This window comes from Scyliorhinus canicula, chromosome 9 (assembly GCF_902713615.1).
Source record: "Scyliorhinus canicula chromosome 9, sScyCan1.1, whole genome shotgun sequence".
Classification (NCBI taxonomy): Eukaryota; Metazoa; Chordata; class Chondrichthyes; order Carcharhiniformes; family Scyliorhinidae; genus Scyliorhinus; species Scyliorhinus canicula.
The window spans coordinates 86963655-86984479 of record NC_052154.1 but is presented as its reverse complement, the minus strand read 5'-3'; the positions used below and the strand labels follow the sequence as shown (position 1 = coordinate 86984479).

The window sequence follows — 20825 nt, the reverse complement described above, 5'->3', positions numbered from 1 at the left end:
GCACTGAATTTTTTTTTTTACATATGTGGAGTCTCATTTCTTCAGATTTTAAGTATTGTTGGAGAATTTCCAAAATTAAAAAGTTTAATCTTTTTTTCTTTGTCTCTCACCTAAGCTTTAATCTCATGATTCCTTCCTTCTCTTCATTTCATGCTCTGTATTTGATTTGACATTCTGTAGTGATCTCGCCTCTGTGTCACAGATTCTGGGTTCTAGCCCCACACTTGAACTAGAGAACAAAGATCAATACTGACGCTCCAGTGCAGCACTGAGGGAGTGCTGTACTGTTAGAGGTACCGTCTTTTGGATGAGACATTATACCAAAGTTCTGTCTGTTTTCTAAGGACATAAAATATCCCATGGTACTACTTCAGAGTGAAGGTGTTATGTCCAGTGCCTTGGCTAATGGATATCCCTCAGTCGACATTGCAAAAGCAGATCTAGTCATTATCACATTGCTGTTTGTGGGAGCTTGCTGTGCATAGATTTGGAGCTACATTTTTATATTACAACAATAACTACATTTCAAAAAGTGCTTCATTGAGTAAAATGCTTTGAGATGTTCGTTGGCCGTGGAATGCGCTACATAAATGCAAGTCTTTTTTCCAACTTGTAACTGGGGCCTACGGGGTGGGAATGCTTGTTTTCCCTGTTCTCTTTGCGGAGTACGACCTCCCCACGAGGGGGGGGAGGGGGGTGTACCTCAATTACCTAGAGTATATAAGGTCGGCCAGTGAGACACCAAACCGAGAAGTACCCAATAGGGGTCTACCGGGGAGTGTAAATATACTGTTCGTAAATAAAACTTATTTTTACTCGGTTTGGACTCCAGCGACCTTATTAAACAACTGACATCTTCTGGTTCAAGCTCTGAGCTCCCCATTAACAGTTCTTCAGTATGATTGACTAGGAAGATGCACAGTTACTTGTTCTGTTTACGCAGGTCACAGATGTACTGTAGAAAATGCTGTGGTTTAAGTGGCTGACTGGAATTTGCTATGCAAAATCCCAAAGAAATCCATAGAATCCCTACAGTCCAGAAGGAGGCATCCGGTCCATCGAGTCTACACCAACCCTCTGAAAGAGCACTCCACCTAGGCCCACTCTCTGCCCTATCCCTGTAATCCCGCGCATTGATCATGGCCAAACCACCTAACCTGCATATCTTTGGACAGTAAGAGGCAATTGATCATGGCACTGCACTATTTTTGCACATCTTTGAAAGTCTCTCGTTAAGTGTAATTTTAATGAACAACAATTTTGTTTGCCACTGACTGTAAAATCCAGCCCTTAATATCAGAACGCACAGAACATACAGTGTAGAAGGAGGTCATTCGGCCTATCAAGTCTGCACCGATCACTTAAGCCCTCACTTCCATCCTATCCCCATAACCCCTCCTAACCTTTTTTTGAGAAGTCTTACAACACCAGGTTAAAGTCCAACAGGTTTGTTTCAAACACGAGCTTTCGGAGCGCTGCTCCTTCCTCAGGTGAGGAACGCCGGCATCTCCACATCATCGCTACCTTTTTTTGGACACTAAGGGTAATTTAGCATGGCGAATCCACCTAACCTGCACATCTTTGGACTGTGGGAGGAAACCGGAACACCCGGAGGAAACCCACGCAGACATGAGGAGAACATGCAGACTCCGCACAGACAGTGACCCAGTGATGAGCCATCAATTGCACGAGAGACGAGTTGATTTACAAAAGTTAGGCTTTAATAAACTAGAACTTAGCCCTGCGGTTGTCTACAATAAAATGGACGACCGCCGGGCGTTTGACTATTTATACCTCGGCAAGGAGGCGTGGTTATCTCAGCCTCTCAACCAATCGGAGAGCTGTCACATGACTGGTCTCAACCAATCGGTCGAGAAGCTCATGACCGACCAGGGCCAATGGTAAGCCGGTGTTCTGCCCCAATGGCAGACAACTATGCAAATCATATCACCACACCCAGCAGGGAATCAAACCTGGGACCCTGGAGCAGTGAAGCCACAGTGCTATCCACCTGGGCTACCGTGCTGCCCTAAGTTGAATGATTAAATGATGCTGCTGCACCCCACAATATTGTGAGCATTGACCATGCTCAGATTTCAATTAACAGACCCCAAAAACATTTTTCAAGATCTGCTTCTGGAAAAGGCTGAGGCCTTTAAGTACAAAAATTAATGAAGCCACACATGGATAACTTTGCTAAATATATCATGTTGCAAACCTTATTTTAGCCATTAAAAATAATAGTTGATGAGGGAAAACAGCCACAGTGCATTGCCTAAAACTGGAAACAGTTCTGTAATTACAAAGAACAGGTTATCTTTGAAGACCAACACTTACAAGCGAGTGTTTTACAGGAAATTCATGACCAGACTGACTTTCCATCTGATGCGACCATCAATTCAACCAGAGACACGAGTTGGAGTAAACTGTGGCTTTAATCGGCTGACAACTGAGCCTGCCTGCGACTATGCTCAACTGAAGGCGGACTCGCAGGACCGCAGCACTTATACTTCCTGAAGGGGGTGGAGCTGAGGGCGGAGCCCTGTACATGCTCCTCATCTCCCCCTGTGGGCAGAGCCGCGCAACGGCTCACAGATGGAGCCCACAGGGACGCAGTAATGTACAGTGTGAATTATAGTGGTTACACATTCACCACACCATCCATTTGTTTTAAAATTCCAGACTGCTTACCCAGATATTCCCACAAAGTTCTCAAAGTGTGGTTGCTGTGATTTAGAATCACAGAACCTTAACAACATAAGGAGGCTATTCGGCCCATCACACATCTGCCTGCTCTTTGAATAATTGGAATAGCTCTTTTATACTCCCCTGTTCTTTCTCCGGCAAGTATTTCTTTTTCAAGTATTTATCCAGTTCCCTTTTGAAAGTTACCGTTGAAATTGCTCCCCACCTGATCATAGCATGCTGCGTAAAAAATTCTCGTCATCTCTCCTTGTTCTTTAGCTAATTTGACATTGGAATTGGCCTTTTGCTGTTCAGGCTTGAGTAAATTGACATTCCATGTGAAGCTCCAGTTCCATCTTCCTGATTAAATAATATACGGATGTGAGTTATTGCATATAAAGAACCGGTTGTTAAACTGCTCCGATGCCTCAGTGAGTAAGTGCAGCAGCTTGTGAGACACTGAACCGTGCAGGCCACAAGGTTTGAGATCCAGTCACCATTGAACCATCCAATGTAATTTTGAGACTCATGGGTGCAATATAGTTGCACAAGAACTGAGATACATGTGGGAATTCATTTCAGTCAGTATCCTGAGATTGTGGGCACCAAGCATTGAATGTTTAAAGACAGAAAGAAAGAGCTTACTTTTACATAACTGCTTTCAGGGCATCCCAAATTCTTTTACAGTTAGTGAAGTACTCTTGAAGTGCGTTAAATCAAAAACATGGCAGCCAATATGTCCCACAAACAACAATGTCATAATGACCAGATAATCCTTTTGTTGATGTTGATTGAGGACTCCATATTGGGCACAACACTGGAGAGCACATCCCAGCTCATCTTTGAATATGGTGGAAGTGGAGGGAATCAATGGTTTCACACAAATATTAGACCGAAATAAACATGCAGTCCTATGTGTATTGAGTAGGGAATGGGACTGATTCGATTCCTCTACAGAGAGCCATCACAGCCTTAATGGGCTGACTGGTCTCCTTCTGTGCCATAATAATGACACTTATGAATAGTGCAAAGGGATCTTTGATGTCCACCTGAGAGGGTAGGCAGGGCCTTAGATTACTGCCTCATCCAAAAGAGGGGACCTCAGATACAATAGTGCTCCCTCAGTATTGCACTGGAGTGTCAATCTCGATTATGTGCTGACGTTAACAGGCTTTTCACGTTCGGGAAAGTTCACACCTTGTAGGCACCTTCCAGTAGTGGATCAATTAACATTGGGAATCCAGGCTGATGTTTTCTCCTCTGTTGTGTCTCCTGCCAATGCAATATGACCATGTGACTGATACCCGTCTGCACATGTGCAGAAATCCAATATGTGCATACATCAGTTTATCCAGCACTTCTTAATAATATAAAAATATTAATAATCGCTTATTGTTACAAGTAGGCTTCAATTAAGATACTGTGAAAAGCCCCTAGTCGCCACATTCTGGCACCTGTTCGGGGAGGCTGGTACGGGAATTGAACCCGTGCTGCTGGCATTGTTCTGCATTACATGCCAGCTGTTTAGCCCACTGTGCTAAACCAGCCATTATACTTGTAGTTTGTGGATTCCATGGATCCCACATATCACTTAGTTGGCAGGTTGCTCGAAATATTTACCTCACAAACATCTTATCGACTCTTGGTGAAATTGTTACAGTAGTGTAAGAGGAATACAAGGATATCCAGAATCTTCAACTCACTTCAATGATTTCTGTCCTCTCGCAATTTATAAACACTGTGAACATTGTGGGACTGTAAAAACACAAGGGGTTAATGTAAATACACGTAGACTAGATAGACACTGGAGGGAGCACCAGAAACATGACACACAGACATTCAACCAATAGTCCAGTAAGATAGGACACAAACAATGGACATTCATGATACACGCAGAGGTGGCACAGGGGGGCATTACACCAACCCATGTATAAGGACACAGCGCACATGATCCTCCTCTTTCCAGTGGAGACACTCAGTGTGTACACAGGGTTGATTTGAAACACATCACACCCACCACCTGGATTGTAGCAGACTGGTTCGTCAGTCTGAGTAGCTATAGCAGGATTAACAGGAGAGTCGAATCCAAGTAGGAGAATTGTTAACAGTTTAGTAAATGTGTGAAAACTATCTCCTAGTCTGAACCTTCCTTTGTCAGAGTGCACATCAAGGAAACAGCTTACGCTACGTCAAGAGCATAACAAAACAAACATATGTTGCTAAATATTCAGTGATCCAACAGATTCAGTCAAGACAGGAGAGAAAACCGTTACAATGTTGCACTGAGCTCACAAATTCTAGCGGTTCAGTGAAGGGGCAAAATCCTGCCTTAAAATGTCTGCCTATTCTGTCACATTATCAAATCTCTTCAGTTTAAGAAGGATTAATGACATTTCATAACTAAATATGATTTCACAAAGTACTGACAGCCATTTTATTTTGATGCATTGTACATAGTTCTTTAAAGTAAATAAGCTGAGTTCATGTCACACATTGTCCCCTGTAAAGATAGCAGCCATGCGTACAACTGCACGCACATGGCAATGACAGCAAACACTGCCTTTTCCTTCTCTCTGCTTCTGAATGCTGAGGCCAATTGGAGCACCCTCCTACTGCCATGCTCTATGGCATGGATAGAAATTGGGGTGTACCCTGGTCCCTATGATTCAGTGTCACAACACATGGCATACTTTTTTTTCAATAAACATTTTATTGAGGTATTTTTGGTATAATCCCGCCCCCCGCGATGATTAATTTCCCGCAAAGAAGTCGACGAACGGTTGCCACCTCTGGGTGAACCCTAACAGTGAGTTCTAGAGTTCTAAAGGAGATAGCTGAAGAAATAGTGGAGGCGTTAGTTATGATCTTTCAAAAGTCACTGGAATCAGGGAAAGTCCCAGAGGATTGGAAAATCGCTGTTGTAACCCCCCTGTTCAAGAAGGGAACAAGAAAAAAGATGGAAAATTATAGGCCAATTAGCCTAACCTCGGTTGTTGGCAAAATTCTAGAATCCATCGTTAAGGATGAGATTTCTAAATTCTTGGAAGTGCAGGGTCGGATTAGGACAAGTCAGCATGGATTTAGTAAGGGGAGGTCATGCCTGACAAACCTGTTAGAGTTCTTTGAAGAGATAACAAATAGGTTAGACCAAGGCGAGCCAATGGATGTTATCTATCTTGACTTCCAAAAGGCCTTTGACAAGGTGCCTCACGGGAGACTGCTGAGTAAAATAAGGGCCCATGGTATTCGAGGCAAGGTACTAACATGGATTGACGATTGGCTGTCATACAGAAGGCAGAGAGTTGGGATAAAAGGTTCTTTTTCGGAATGGCAACCGGTGACAAGTGGTGTCCCGCAGGGTTCAGTGTTGGGGCCACAGCTGTTCTCTTTATATATTAACGATCTAGATGACGGGACTGGGGGCATTCTGGCCAGGTTTGCCGATGATACAAAGATAGGTGGAGGGGCAGGTAGTATTGAGGAGGTGGGGAGGCTGCAGAAAGATTTAGACAGTTTAGGAGAATGGTCCAAGAAGTGGCTGATGAAATTCAACGTGGGCAAGTGCGAGGTCTTACACTTTGGAAAAAAGAATAGAGGCATGGACTATTTTCTAAACGGTGACAAAATTCATAATGCTAAAATGCAAAGGGACTTGGGAGTCCTAGTCCAGGATTCTCTAAAGGTAAACTTGCAGGTTGAGTCCGTAATTAAGAAAGCAAATGTAATGTTGTCATTTATCTCAAGAGGCTTGGAATATAAAAGCAGGGATGTACTTCTGAGGCTTTATAAAGCACTAGTTAGGCCCCATTTAGAATACTGTGAGCAATTTTGGGCCCCATACCTCAGGAAGGACATACTGGCACTGGAGCGGGTCCAGCGGAGATTCACACGGATGATCCCAGGAATGGTAGGCCTAACATACGATGAACGTCTGAGGATTGTGGGATTATATTCATTGGAGTTTAGGAGGTTGAGGGGAGATCTAATAGAAACGTACAAGATAATGAATGGCTTGGATAGGATGGACGTAGGGAAGTTGTTTCCATTAGCAGGGGAGACTAGGACGCGGGGGCACAGCCTTAGAATAAAAGGGAGTCACTTTAGAACAGAGATGAGGAGAAATTTCTTCAGCCAGAGAGTGGTAGGTCTGTGGAATTCATTGCCACAGAGGGCGGTGGAGGCCGGGACATTGAGTGTCTTTAAGACAGAAATTGATAAATTCTTGATTTCTCGAGGAATTAAGGGCTATGGGGAGAGAGCGGGTAAATGGAGTTGAAATCAACCATGATTGAATGGTGGAGTGGACCCGATGGGCCGAATGGCCTTACTTCCACTCCTATGTCTTATGGTCTTATGGTGACCCTCTCACAGCAAACTTGATTTTCTCCAAACAGAGAAAGCTAGCCATGTCCAATAGCCAGGTCTCCGACTTTGAGGGCTTTGAGTCCTTCCATGCTAATAGTATCCATCTTCGGGCTACCAGGGAGGCAAAGGCCAGAACGTCCGCCTCTTTTTCCTCCTGGATTCCCGGGTCTTCTGACACCCCAAAAATCGCCACCTCTGGACTCAGCGCCACCCTTGTTTTTGACACCACGGACATGACATCTGCAAACCCCTGCCAAAATCCCCCAAGCTTTGGGCTTGTCCAAAACATGTAGACATGGTTCGCCGGTCCTCCGTCAAATTTTGCACACCTGTCCTCCACCCCAAAGAATCTGCTCATCCAGGCCACTGTCATGTGAGCCCGGTGAACAACCTTAAATTGTATCAGGCTGAGCCTGGCACATGTTGCGGATGTGTTGACTCTACTCAACGCGTCTGCCCATAGACCATCCTCTATCTCACCTCAGCTCCTCCTCCCACTTGCGCTTCAGCTCCTCGGTCTGCGTCTCCTCCGACCCCATAAGCTCCTTAGAAATGTCCAAGACGTTCCCTTCTCCCACCCACCCTCTGGAAACTACCCTGTCCTGAATCCCCCTCAGCGGTAGGAGCGGGAAGGTTGACACCTGTTTACGTAGGAAGTCCCGCACCTGCAGATCCCTGAATTAGTTTCCCCTCGCCAACCCAAACTTTTCCTCCAACGCCCTCATACTCGGAAAGCTCCCCTCTATAAACATATCCCCCACCATCTCAATCCCCGCCCTCCGCCATATCCGGAACACCCCGTCCATACTCCCTGGGGCAAACCGGTGATTATCACAGATTGGGACCCAGACCGCTGCTCCCACATGCCGCCTCCACTGGCCCCAAACTCTAAGGGCCGCCACCACCGCTGGACTGGTGGAGTACCGTGCCGGCGGGAACAGCAGAGGCGTAGCTACCAACGCCCCCAACTCACGGTATACTTAACCGCAGAGATATTTGAAGAAGCCAAGAAATGTAGTTTGCTAATAAGCTTCCTCTTATTCAGTTGACAGTTGTCTTGCTCCTTTAGGACAGACTTTTTAAAACATTTCTATAAACCCATTTGAGAAACTGATATTTCACATTGGCCACTATGCAGTAAATGTCGAGTCCATGTCTCGTTAAAGCTGAGCGATGACTGTTTCTGTTTGGCAGTTACCCAGTTTAATAAAGTGGCTCTGTAAAAGTAAGAGTCAGCAAAGTCCTGCACCGGCAGCTCGAGTCAGTTATTGGCTCAATGAATCAGAAGCAGCCCAACCACTCCCCACGATGAGTGTTCCACGTGACCAGTTCTCTTCATCACTGTGAAATCGTTTAGCTCTGAAAACTCATTAAAGTCATTTAAATTACATTTAAATTCAACTCTGCTGATGGCTGAGGGGATAAAGACACCACTCTACAGTGTACTGGACCATAAGAAAGAACATGCTTTTCTATCAGGCCTTTCGCAATCTCAGGATATCCCAAAGCGCATTACAGTCAAATAAATACTCTTGAAGTGTCGTCATTTTTGTAATGTAGGGAAATATGGAAACCATTTGGCGGGCTGCAAGCTTCCACAAACTGCTGTGAGATTAAACTGTTTCAGTGATGTCAATTGAGAGATAAATGTCGCCTGGACATCCAAGAAAATGTCCCCTTTTTTCAGATAGTGCCATTGGATTTTTTTTTTAATGGTCTACCTGAGTGGGCAGAGCTTCAGTCTAACTTTGCATCTGAAAGGCCACACCTCTGACAGTGCAGCACTCCCTCAGTACAACACTGAGGTGTCAGCCTAGATTTTGCTCCTGTTTCTTGGATGGGATTTGCATCTGTGATCTGACTCGGATTTGGAAATGCTAACATTCAGCTACAACTTATACCATACAGCACAGAAGGTTCTAGGTTCAGCCTCTGCTGAACTGGCTGATGCCCTTTGGGATCAAGGTTTCACAATTGGTTTCACCACCCAAACCCTGAGGGAAGGGGAAGAGTCAACCAGAATTCCTGTTCTGATCATTATCCTGGAATGACTGGTAAAAAGTTGAAAACCAAATCAGCCTCTGGTGCTCCCTGCCCTAACTGCAGGCCTCATCCTTGCCCTGACTCTATCCCAAGTTGCTTCTGCCCATTTCATTGACCTCTGTCCCTGTCCGACTTCTGTACTCATCCATGCCCTGCCCCTGCCCTTGCCACTGATATCACCCTGCGCCTGTCACTAACACCGTACCTGGCTCTACCCTCGTTCATACCCCTACTCTTCCATGCTGTTGTTCGTGCATGACATCTGCCCGTGTCCAAGCCCCTGCTCCTACCGCTGCCTTCTGCTTCTGTCCCCATTTATGTCTCTGCTTTTATCCTACTCTTGCCCCTTCTGCCCTACACGCCTCCATCTGTGCCCCACTCCTGCATCTTCCCCCGTCTTTGCCTCTGCCCTTGTTTCACTCCTGCATCCTACTCATGCCCTACTTCCTATCACTGCCTCTGCCCCTGTCAAGAGTCACAAATGAAGGTTCCTGCATGTGTGGAGGCTGTGCCCACAGACGGTGCTTTCCAAGAGGCGATAAAATAATAATGCTAAAAAAGTTTTGTTTCTTCTCTGTTGTCACGGGCAGGGCCGAGACTTCCCCTTTGATGACTGTGGTCGTTCATTTACTTGCCTGCCAATGGAAAACCCCGACAGCAAAGCGGAAGCCCTTGTTTGTAACATCGATGTTCTGCTGCACACCATGACGTACAAGGTCAGTTATTCACGAGTGATCTCAGGGAGGTGTGGGAAAGAGTAAGGGCTAAAGAAAGATAGACTAGAGTTTTTTCTAAATGTTGAAAGGTTAAGAACTATGGAAGAGCAAAGAGATCATGTGGCCTTTGTACAGAAATTACTGAAGACTAGTGAGCAGATACACAAAATAATTTAAGAAGGCTAATGGAATGTTGACTTTTATCTCGGGATAAAAGAATTGACTACAAGAAATGACAACATCTTCCATTTATAGAGCATCTTTGATGTAAAACATCCCAAGGAGCGCGATTAGGCAAAATTTGATCCAGAGCAACATAAATGGGGTATTAGATAGATGAGAAAAAGCTTGGCCAAAGAGATAGATTTTAAGGTGTGACGTAGAGAAGGAGAGAGAGGTGAGGAGGTTTATAGAGGGAATTCCAAGCTTTAGGCCTGGGGAACTGGTATCACGGGTGCCAATAGTGGTCCAATTAAAATTGAGAATGCAGAAAAGGCCAGAATTGGAGCAGCGCAAAGAGGTTGTGGGACAGGAGAAGGTTACAGAGATGGAACGGAATGAGGCCACGTGGAAAGATTTGAAAACAAGCACGAGAATTTTAAATTAGTGGTGTTGCTGGACAGCCAGCGCAGGTCAGTGAGTTCAGGGGTGATGGAATGGAAGATGTTCCACGGGTTTGCTGCAAGGGATTATGTTACATCACAATTGTCCAGGTTATGTGCAAAGAGGTTGTGAGGTAAAGTATGGGATGCATCACTGATAAGTCTTTTCTGTTTTTGCCTTTTACAGTTGGGACCAGGCTGTACACCAGGCGTGTGGGTCTGCAGCACTGATATGATCCTGACTATCCCTTCCTACCCAGGTAATGTACCCCAAGGATTCTGTGGAAAGGAATCACAAGTAATTGCAGCATTTTATAGTATAAGACATCACATGGGTGTGACTTTGTACACATTAATGGCACTCACCCAATGTATTCTCTGCCTGTGAGCTTAAACAGTACATGTTGCCTGTACATTTGATCTGGAGTGTACACCAGCTGCCGTTGTCACATAGCATGCAGGGCTCAATAAGAAAGGAAATGCTGGTTAAATTTTCATTCTCCAACATAGGGATGCTCACAACACCAACTGACTTCAGCTAACCTCAGCAAAAACTAGCTCAGGAAGTAATAATATTTAGTCATTTTGTTTTTATAGCACATTTTGGAGGATAGTGTAAACTAGTGGAAGGATTCTCCAGCTAATAATAATAATCTTTCTTGTCACACGTAGGCTTACATTAACACTGCAATGAAGTTACTGTGAAAACCCCTGAGTCGCCACACTCCGGCGCCTATTCAAGTACACTGAGGGAGAATTCAGAATGTCCAATTCACCTAATAGCACGGCTTTCGGGACTTGTGGGAGGAAACCGGAGCACCCGGAGGAAACCCACACAGACACGGGGAGAATGTGCAGACTCCGCACAGACAGTGACCCAAGCCAGGAATCGAACCTAGGACCCTGGCACTGTGAGGCAACAGTGCTAACCACTGTGCTACCTTGCCACTCAGCTAGTTTAACAGTCTTGGCAGGCCACTGTTATGATCCATGTAGAGACCGATAATTTTTTGAAAGAAACGAATCCCCAACACACTAGCAGAAAATTCCGAAGGACAAGATTTTTACAACTTTTAAAAAATATTTACAGTAACAAACAAACCAAAACCGACATAATTTGAACTTTAATTAACAGATACTTCAAATCGAAAGATGCATTTCACTTTAAATAGTCAACACAACACACGACAAGTTTCTCGTCGGGTTCATAGTGCCTCTCGCTTTTCCACTCAATAAATTATTCTCTCAAGTTGCTTTTGGCAACAGCCTTAATCTATCCAAAGTCCCCCGATATGGTCAATACTTGCAGAACCTCCTTCAGTAGTTTCACAACAGCCTTGAGGCACAGAAGCCCCAGAGATTCATTTTCCCTGCACATTTAAGTGGTCTGGCTTCTGTCAAAACTGAAATAACGGCAGCAGTCTTGTCCAGTATTCAATCCCTGCTCTCCCTCTCTTCATCTTTCTGTCTTGTTAATTCTATTACACACACAGCTCCTTGTAAAATGTACCTTCTCTGTTCCCTCGACAGCAGAGCAGGTTCTGTTCTACACCAAGATATCTGACTTCCTGTGTTTTAATACCAACTATGAATCCAGATCCAATTAACTGTCTATTTACCCTTTCCTTAGCTCCATAACAACTTAAGTCACCAGAGCAACTCGTAGAGGTCTGAGGGTACTTGCCAGAATTATCTCTGTTCTACTTTGGGAATTAAAGGGCCTTCCTGAAAATGCAGGCTTTTCCCCAAAGTTCAAGATTCATATATATTGAGCGGAAAGCATCCAGTAGAAACCTTGTGGTTGGAACTGAGAAACAGTAAAGTATCTAAAACTGTAACATGTGTTGTAGCAGCTCGGAAGTGGTAGATTGGATAATGCCGAAACTAGGCAAGTGTGTCGCAAAGGCAAATAGTATTAATGGGGGATTTTAACTTCCAACTTAGAGAGGCAGTAAAGCATCTGTCAGAAAGGTAGTGAATTTCTGGAGTGTAGCACGGATCATTTCCAACATCAATATGTTCTGGGGACAAGCAGTATTGGATTTAGTAATAAGTAATGAGCTGGGTTTAATTTTTTAAAAAATATAGTTTATTCTTCTCCTTTGTCACATTTTCTCCCAAATTTGCACCCAACAATAAACAATAATCAGTAATGAATGGAATGTCAATCCCCATATCAATAACAATGATCCCATCCTCCCACCAAACCCCAAACATTAGCCCGCATATTAACATAAACAAATGGCAAAAAGGAATCAGGAATCACCCACGGTCACCATTAACACATACAGTCCCTCTCCCCCCCAACCCTTCCAGCTCCCCCCACTAATGTTCTATGTGATCCAATTCTCGAAAGTACATAATGAATAACGCCCATGAATTGTAGAACCCCTCCATCCTTCCCCTCAGTTTAAATTTGACCTTCTCAAGTGTCAAGAATTCCAGCAGATCCCCGCCATGCCAGGGCACAGGATGGAGAAGTTGATCTCCACCATAACAGGATCGGCCCTAGGGCGGTCAACACGGCGAAGGCTACACATCTGCCTCCGTGCCCGCTTCCAACCCCGGCTGGTCCGACACCCCGAATATGGCCTCCCGAGGGCCCGGGTCCAGTTTCATGTGCACCACTTTAGAGATTACCCTAAACACCTCCTTCCAGTAATCCTCCAGTTTTGGACAGGACCAAAACATATGAACATGGTTTGCGCCCCCGCCCTCACAACGTTCACACACATCTTCTACCCCCTCAAAGAGCCGGCTCATCCTCGCCCTCGTAAGATGCGCTCTGTACACCACCTTCAGCTGTATCAGCCCCAACCTTGCACATGAGGTGGAGGTGTTCACCCTCCGGAGCACCTCACACCAGAACCCCTCCTCCATACCCTCTCCCAACTCTTCCTCCCACTTTGCCTTGATCCCTTTTAGCAGCGCCTTCTCCTCAAAAATAGCCCTGTAAATCGCCGATACTACCCTCTTCTCCAGTCCCCTTGTCGCCAGCATCTCCTCCAGCAATGTGGAAGCCGGCTCTACCGGGAAGCTCTGTATCTCCTTTCTGGCAAAGTCTCAAACCTGCATGTATCTAAATATTTTCCCCTGCTCCAGCCCATACTTCGCTCCCAGCTCCTTCAATCTCGCAAAATGACCCCCAAGAAACAAATCTTTTAGTGTCCTGATTCCTTTCTCCTCCCATCTCCGAAAATTTCCATCCCACTTCACTGGCTCAAATCTATATTTTCCCCAGATCGGCATTTCCCTTGACCCTGCCCCCAACCCGAAGTGCTGTCAAAACTGTCTCCAAATTCACAACAAAGCTATTACTACTGGACTCCCTGAATATCTCCCTGGGGCCATCGGGAGAGGCGCTGTATGAGCTGGATTTAATTAACGTAATTGTGCCTGAATATTTATCAAATAGTGATCATAACATGATTGTGTTTAATGTAATGTTTGAAAGTGAAAAGCACAAATCGGCGACTAGAATTTTAGATTTAGGTACGGCCAACTTTGAAATGAGATGGAGACTTTCCACAGTAAACTGGGAAAATATGTGAATGGGTAAAACGACTTGAGAACAGTGGAAGATGTTGAAGGAAACATTTAATGCAAGACAAAACCAGTTTAAACCCGAGAGGGAACAGCTCTACTTCACAAAAAAAACAGCTATGGACAGAGAAAGAGATAAGGGACAGCATAAAACTAGAAGAAAGTGCTTACAAAAATGTAAAAAACAGCACTGATCCTACCCAATGGGAAAGATACAAAGACCAGCAAAGTGCCACAAAGCAGCTTATAAGAGCTACTAAAAAGGATTATGAAAGGAAATTTGCAAGGGACATGAATATCAATAAGTTTTATAGTTACATAAAGGGAAAGCAGATGGTCAGGAAAATTGTTGGCCCTTTAAAGACTGAAATTGGGGATATTGTCAGTGGCTATGGGGAAATTCAATAATCAATCTGCCTCAGTATTTGCAGTGGAAAAAGGGGATGGCTTGCTGGAAGACCCGAGGACATTAATAGTAGATTGGGGACAAAGAGTAAATAAAATTAACGTAAGCCAAATATTGATAATGAGGAAATTAATAGAACTAAAGAGTGGCAAATCCCCAGGACCTTGATGTGTTGGGTACTCTGGATCTATGGAGACTGCGTTTACCTCAGCAGTAACACATACAGGCTACCAACACTTGAAATAGTACAACACTATTTTATTAAGCTAGGAACTGTTGAACATACTTTCACTGTGTGTCGACACTGTGTTAGATTAAACTAAAGACCTATGGGCAGTATTCTCCGCTAAGGCCAAAAATCGCGGAGGCCGTCGTGAACTCGGCCGTGGTTCACGACGGCCTCAGGGCCCGCTCCCCGCACCTAATTCACCCCCACCTGGGTGGCTAGGAGCGGGCCCCCGTCGTTCCCGGCCACGACCTTGACCGCCAGAAATGACGCGCGAATGGCGCTTTTCATGATGTCATGCGCGGGTTGCCGGTTCCAACCCGCGCATGCACGGATGACATCACCGCGCGGACGGCACGAACCCGCGCATCCACGGTGCCGTCTTTCTCCACCGCCGCCCAGCAAGACGTGGCGGCTTGATCTTGCCGGGCGGCGGAGGGGAAAGAGTGCATCCGTTTTGGACGCTGGCCCGACGATCGGTGGGCACCGATCGCGGGCCTGTCCCCTCCGGAGCACAGTCGCGGTGCTCCCGTCCAAATCGGGCCCCTAGATTCCCCAAACGGGCATCTGGCGCCCGTTTAACGAATGCAGCGACTAGGTGTGGTTGCTGCCGTGGTGAAACGGGCGTGAAGGACCGGCCGCTCGGCCCATCAGGCTCAGAGAATCGCCGTTCGCCGTGAAAAATGGCGAGCGGCGATTTTTCTGAGGGGGGAGAATCGGGGGGCGCCAGGGGGGGCGTAAAAAATGTCAGAAGGCCTTCCCGCAATTCTCCCAGGCCGCGTGGGGAGCGGAGAATTCCGCCCTATGCCTATCCTAACCAGTCTATGCACTCAGCACATGGTGAAGATCTGTGCTGCAAGCTGTGAGCTCTGTCCTTCTGAGAGGCTGCATCCTGAGTGAGCGGGAAAACTGATGCCCTCTGCCTTTGTGCTCTAACTGGTGATTGGCTGCGGTGTTGTGTGTGTTGATTAGTCTTGCTGTGTGTCAATCAGTGTGTGTGTCTGCACCATGATATACTGGTGTATATTATGACAGACCTGACTGTTTCCATTGAGGTTGTTAAAGGAAGTGAGGGGAGAACATTGCAGATGTCATAATTATAATCTTTCAGTGTTCTCTCTGGATTGGAAAATTGCTAATGTCACTCCGCTTTTTAAGAAGGGTGAAAGAGGAAAACCAGGGAATTACAGACCAGTTAGCCTAACATCTGTGGTGGAGAAATTCTTGTAGTCTATAATCAAGGTTAGGGTAACTGGACACTTTTCAGTTAATCAGGGAGAGCCAGCATGGATTCATGACGGGTAGATTATGCCTCATTGAATTTTTTGAAGGTGGTTTGACTATGGTAGTGGACAGGGGTGTATCTATGGATGTTTATATGGACTTCCAGAAGGCATTTGATAAAGTCCCACATACAACACTTTTAAAAATTATTATTTATTTATTTTTCTTTTGTTTATAAATTTAGAGCACCCAATTCATTTTAGCACAGTGGGCTAAACAGCTGGCCTGCAATGCAGAGCAATGCCAGCAGCGCGGGCCCAATTCCCACACCGGCCTCCCCGAATAGACGCCGGAATGTGGCGACTAGGGGCCCTTCACAGTAACTTCATCGAAGCCTACTTGAGACAATAAGTGATTATTATTATTCTTCTTTTTTTTCCAATTAAGGGCCAATTTAGCGTGATCAATCCACCTACCGTGCACATCTTTGGGTTGTTGGGGTGAAACCCACGCAAACATGGGGTGAATGTGAAAACTCCACATGGACAGTGGCCCAGAGCCGGGATTGAACCTGGGACCTCGGCACCGTAAGGAAGCAGTGCTAGCCAATGTGCTGCCCTTTTATTTTTTTAAAATAAATTTAGAGTACCCAATTCAGTTTTTCTAATTAAGTGACAATTTAGCATGGCCAATTCACCTACTCTGTACATCTTTGAGTTGTGGGGCCGAAACCCACACAGACACGGGGAGAATGTGCAAACTCCACACGGACAGTGACCCAGAGCTGGGACCGAACCCGGGACCTCGACGCCGTGAGGCAGCAGTGCTAACCACTTCACTGTCAACATTTATATGAAGAATGGATTCACAATGTCATTAAATAGTGAACGGGGCAAATTTTCTTCCATTTCAGCAGAGAGGTATGAAAACCGTATTGAAATAAACCTCGAACATTGAGGGACTGGAGTGACTGAGCTAGACTTTCTGTTGAGCTGATTCCCTCACTGTCCCTCCATCTTCACCTCTGCCTTGGTTTAAAAAATTATTATTTGTTCTGTGCATGTGGGCACTGCTGGCAAGGCCAGAATTCTATTAGCCAACCCCGAACCCCCTGTTGAGGTGGTCGTGAGGCTTCTATGATCTAATACGAGTGACTCACTGAACCACTGAAAAGAACAGTTCAGAGTCACCAATGTCTGGCACCAAAGTCCCATTTAAGCCGGGCCAGGGAAAGATGACATATTTCCCTCTCTGAAGTGAAGCAGTTGTGTTTTTAATAATTTTTGATTATTTAGCTTTTTACTGTCAAGTTTATAAAAAGTGAGTTCAAATTCCCTTCTCAAGTTCCTCTGCAGTAACAGTCCAAGGCCCTGGAATACTGGCCCAGTAAGATAACTACTAAATTACCATACCCTGAGTTATCACATCACACGATGTAATAAATGGCTTCAAATTACATGTAGGTTCCACAGATGATGTTACTCGATGAATGTTTGATGTGTTTGTGAGGCGTTGTTCCTTGCCGCTTAAACAGAGACACCAGTCCATTGATTTTTGAAAAATAAATTTAGAGTGCCCAATTTTTTTTCCAATTAAGGGGAAATTTATTGTGGCCAATTTACCTACCCTGCACATCTTTGGGTTGAGGGGGTGATACCCATGCAGACATGGAGTGAATGTCAGTCCATTGATTTTAAATGGATTAATATTCCAAGCCATAGGCCTGTCAGGAATCCCATACCAGCACATTAAGAGTTCGTCCACCAACATCACTGAAGAGATTTCAAGGCCGTTATGGTCATTGCTAAACAATTAAAATCTGTTTTTGTTTACATTTAGAAATATATACTTCGTAAACGCTTATGCTGTGACTGCATGGCTTCAGAAATATTGACTTTTATTCCCTTGGCGTGTCAAAGGTTGAAAGGTGATCTCATGGAAGTATTTGAAAGTGTGGGGTAGACACAAGGGCGGGATTTTCCGCACCTCCTGTGGCCAGTTCCGCGGAGGTGGCTTGCCATTGCCCGGCAGCGGGATCTTCTATGCACCCCTCCCCCGCTGTCGGGAAACCTGTGGTGGAGGTTTGTTGTTGCTGGGGTTGGAAGATCCTGCAGTGAGAGCAGCTGGAAAATTCCAGCCAAAGGGTGGGATTTTCTGGCCTTGACTAGGGCTATTCTCAGGCAGGGCATGAATCTCTCCAGATTTTCCTATCCCCCACGCGACGAGGCCCACGTGCGCCATGGCCGCGAAACCCCACCCAAAGAGACTGCTTCCACCGGTGGAGGAACTAGGAAGCAAATCATTCAAATTAGAATTCAGGTTCAGGGGAGAAAGCAAAAAACAGTTTTAAACGGAAAGGACAGTGGCGATCTGAGACCCTGTCCCTTACCACCGCCCCCACCCCATGGTTCTTGGAGAGCTAATGGAGATTTCAGGATTGAGATTGATAAGTATGTTGTTGCGCAAGAGTGTCAAGGAATAAGGAGGTAAGGCAAGTAGCCACAGGCCAGGCATGATCGAATGGTGGTGTCAGCACACAGAGTGTGCACAGAGAGAACTGTGAGCAGATCTGGGCACCGCATTTTAGGAAGGCTATTTTGTCCTTGCAGGGAATGTAAAGTGGGTTTACAGAAATTATACCTCGACTTCAGGGGTTAGGTTATAAGGCGAGTTTATACAAATTAGGCCTGTTTTCTCAAGAATTGAAAAGGTTAAGGGGGGATCTGATCGAAGTCTTCAAAATATTAACTGGAAAAGACAGGGTAGATAAAGATAAACTGTTTCCACTGGTTGGAGATTCTAGAACCAGGGGGCATAGTCTTAATAAAATAGGGCCAGACCATTCAGGAGAGATGTTAGGAAGAACATCTACACACAATTTAATCAAGTCACATGACTGGGTTCTCCAGAATTTCCAGCCTGAACGGCCTTAGACAACGACTTTTCCCGTTACACCTCAGCAACGCCTGCCCCAACCTTTAATGCATTCCTCAGCATGTAGTCCCAGATCTTGGAATGTGCCAGTCTGCAACTTGGTCAACTTGAGCAACTCTCTGCACTATAAGACCAGAAAGCTTCAGGATGGCCAAATAGCATCTTTCACTGAGTTGATGATCCTCCAGCCACAATTGATGTTTATCTCAGTGTGTGTTCCTGTGACCAGCCCAGATGCTGGTTAGCCACTCCAGCCTAACCCTACATACCAGCCCTGTGTCCATAACCTTGTGGCACCTTTCAAGACCTCAGGAAGCCCTGGGCATTTTAAAGTCAATGAAGTATTTTTGAGGTACAGTCACCATTGTAATATAGGAAAACATCAACCAATCTTTCACATCAATATCCCACAAAAAGCATCGAGATAATAACTAATCAGATAATTATTTTTTAAGTGGTTGATGAAGTGATGTGTGTATATATAATATATATATTAACCAGGACACAAAGGATAACTCACTCCCCTGCTTTTTGTCCAATACTGTCACGGGAAAAAGAACAATACAGCACAGGAACAGGCCCTTCAGCCCTCCAAGCCTGTACCAGTCATGATACCAACCTTTGTCAAAACCCTCAGCATTTCCTTGTGCCATATCCCTCTATACCCATCCTATCCATGTGTTTGTCAAGATGCCTTTTGAATGCTGTTAATGCATTTGCTTCCACACCCTCCCCTGGCAACGCGTTCCAGGCACTCGCCACCCTCTGTGTAAAAAATACTGCCTCGCACATCTCCTCTAAACTTTGCCCCATGGACCTTAAACCTATGCCCCCTGGTGACTGACCCCTCCACCCTGGGAAAGAGCCCATCCACTCTATCCATGCTCCTCATAATCTTGTAGACCTCTATCAGGTCACCCCTCAACCTCCGTCTTTCTAATGAAAGCAGTCCAAGTATATTCAGCCTTTCCACAGAGCTAACACTCTCACAGACCAGGCAACATCCTGGCAAATCTCCTCTGCACCCTCTCCAAAGCCTCGCATCCTTCTGGTAGTGTGGCGACTAGAATTGTGCGCAATATTCCAAGTGCGGCCTTTCCAAAGTTCTATACAACTGTAGCATGATCTTTTGCATCCAACTGTGAATCCAAACAGGGTTACAGTTTAACACGTTATCCAATGGTCGGCAGTTTTGTCCATGCTGCAGGCTCTCGATACTGAAAGATAAGTGTCAACCTGGAATTTCTCCTCATATTGTTCTGATTGAGGCAATACTGTATTACCACTTGCTTAACATCTTTCAAAAATGATTAAAATGCTTTCAAATCAAGAAAAGTCAATTCCATTTAGCTCAATTTTCTGTGTAGAAGCGAAGCTGAACAAAAATGATTTGCCAGTGCTCAGTAGATGTTTCAGGAGCCTGTGTAGAGTTGCTGTAAAGTTGCATTTAGGGGGCACCGATGATGCGCTGGGGAATCACTCTAGGAAGTTCCCATGTCAGGGTTTCGCTGGCATTTGCCCAGAAGAGCTAACTTCCTTTGGGCAATGCGCTGGGCTGGGAACCATCCGACAGAAGCGATTAATTCACTAACTTGGATGGTTCTGCTAGTTCTATCCTGATAGTTATTCTGAAAGAGTTAGAGGGAAAAAAATCGCTTCGAACGCCAAAGTAGCTATTTAAGCACCCAGACCCAGCCTCATACGGGGCACCGCTCACACACACGACCCCCTAGGGGATCCACCACAGCATTCCAACCTGCACCCCTGTCGGCCCGATCCCTCTCCTGGACTGACCCTCAACCTCCTGGACTGACTGACCCCACCCCACCTCCAGTCTGACTACAGTTACCTCAGTAAAAAGGGAGTGACTTACCTCTCTTCGCACCAGTACTCCATGCCGATATAGCCGGAGCGCACTTCGCTACTCCTGTCTCGCCCAGCCTGAGTGAGAAAGATTGGGCAAGATGGGTCTTCAGAATTCCAGCGAAATTGGCAATTTGAGGAAGTTGCGGGCTGTACTTAGTAGCATGAGACGCAGATGTACAGAGTGGCCGTGGAAACAACCCACATGATTATTAATA

The 20825-nt window shown here is 45.5% G+C and overlaps 1 protein-coding gene across 4 annotated transcripts in view; it reads left to right on the top strand.

Annotated features, from left to right (window-relative positions):
* Positions 1-20825, top strand: part of LOC119971502 (L-fucose kinase) — a 393737-nt gene that overhangs the window by 245361 nt on the left and 127551 nt on the right. For all 4 annotated transcript variants that reach the window (XM_038807112.1, XM_038807111.1, XM_038807110.1 and 1 more), the window contains 2 exons: positions 9684-9809; positions 10599-10671. In XM_038807112.1, the coding sequence (XP_038663040.1) occupies positions 9684-9809; positions 10599-10671 (199 nt within the window). The remainder of the gene's footprint in view (positions 1-9683; positions 9810-10598; positions 10672-20825) is intronic.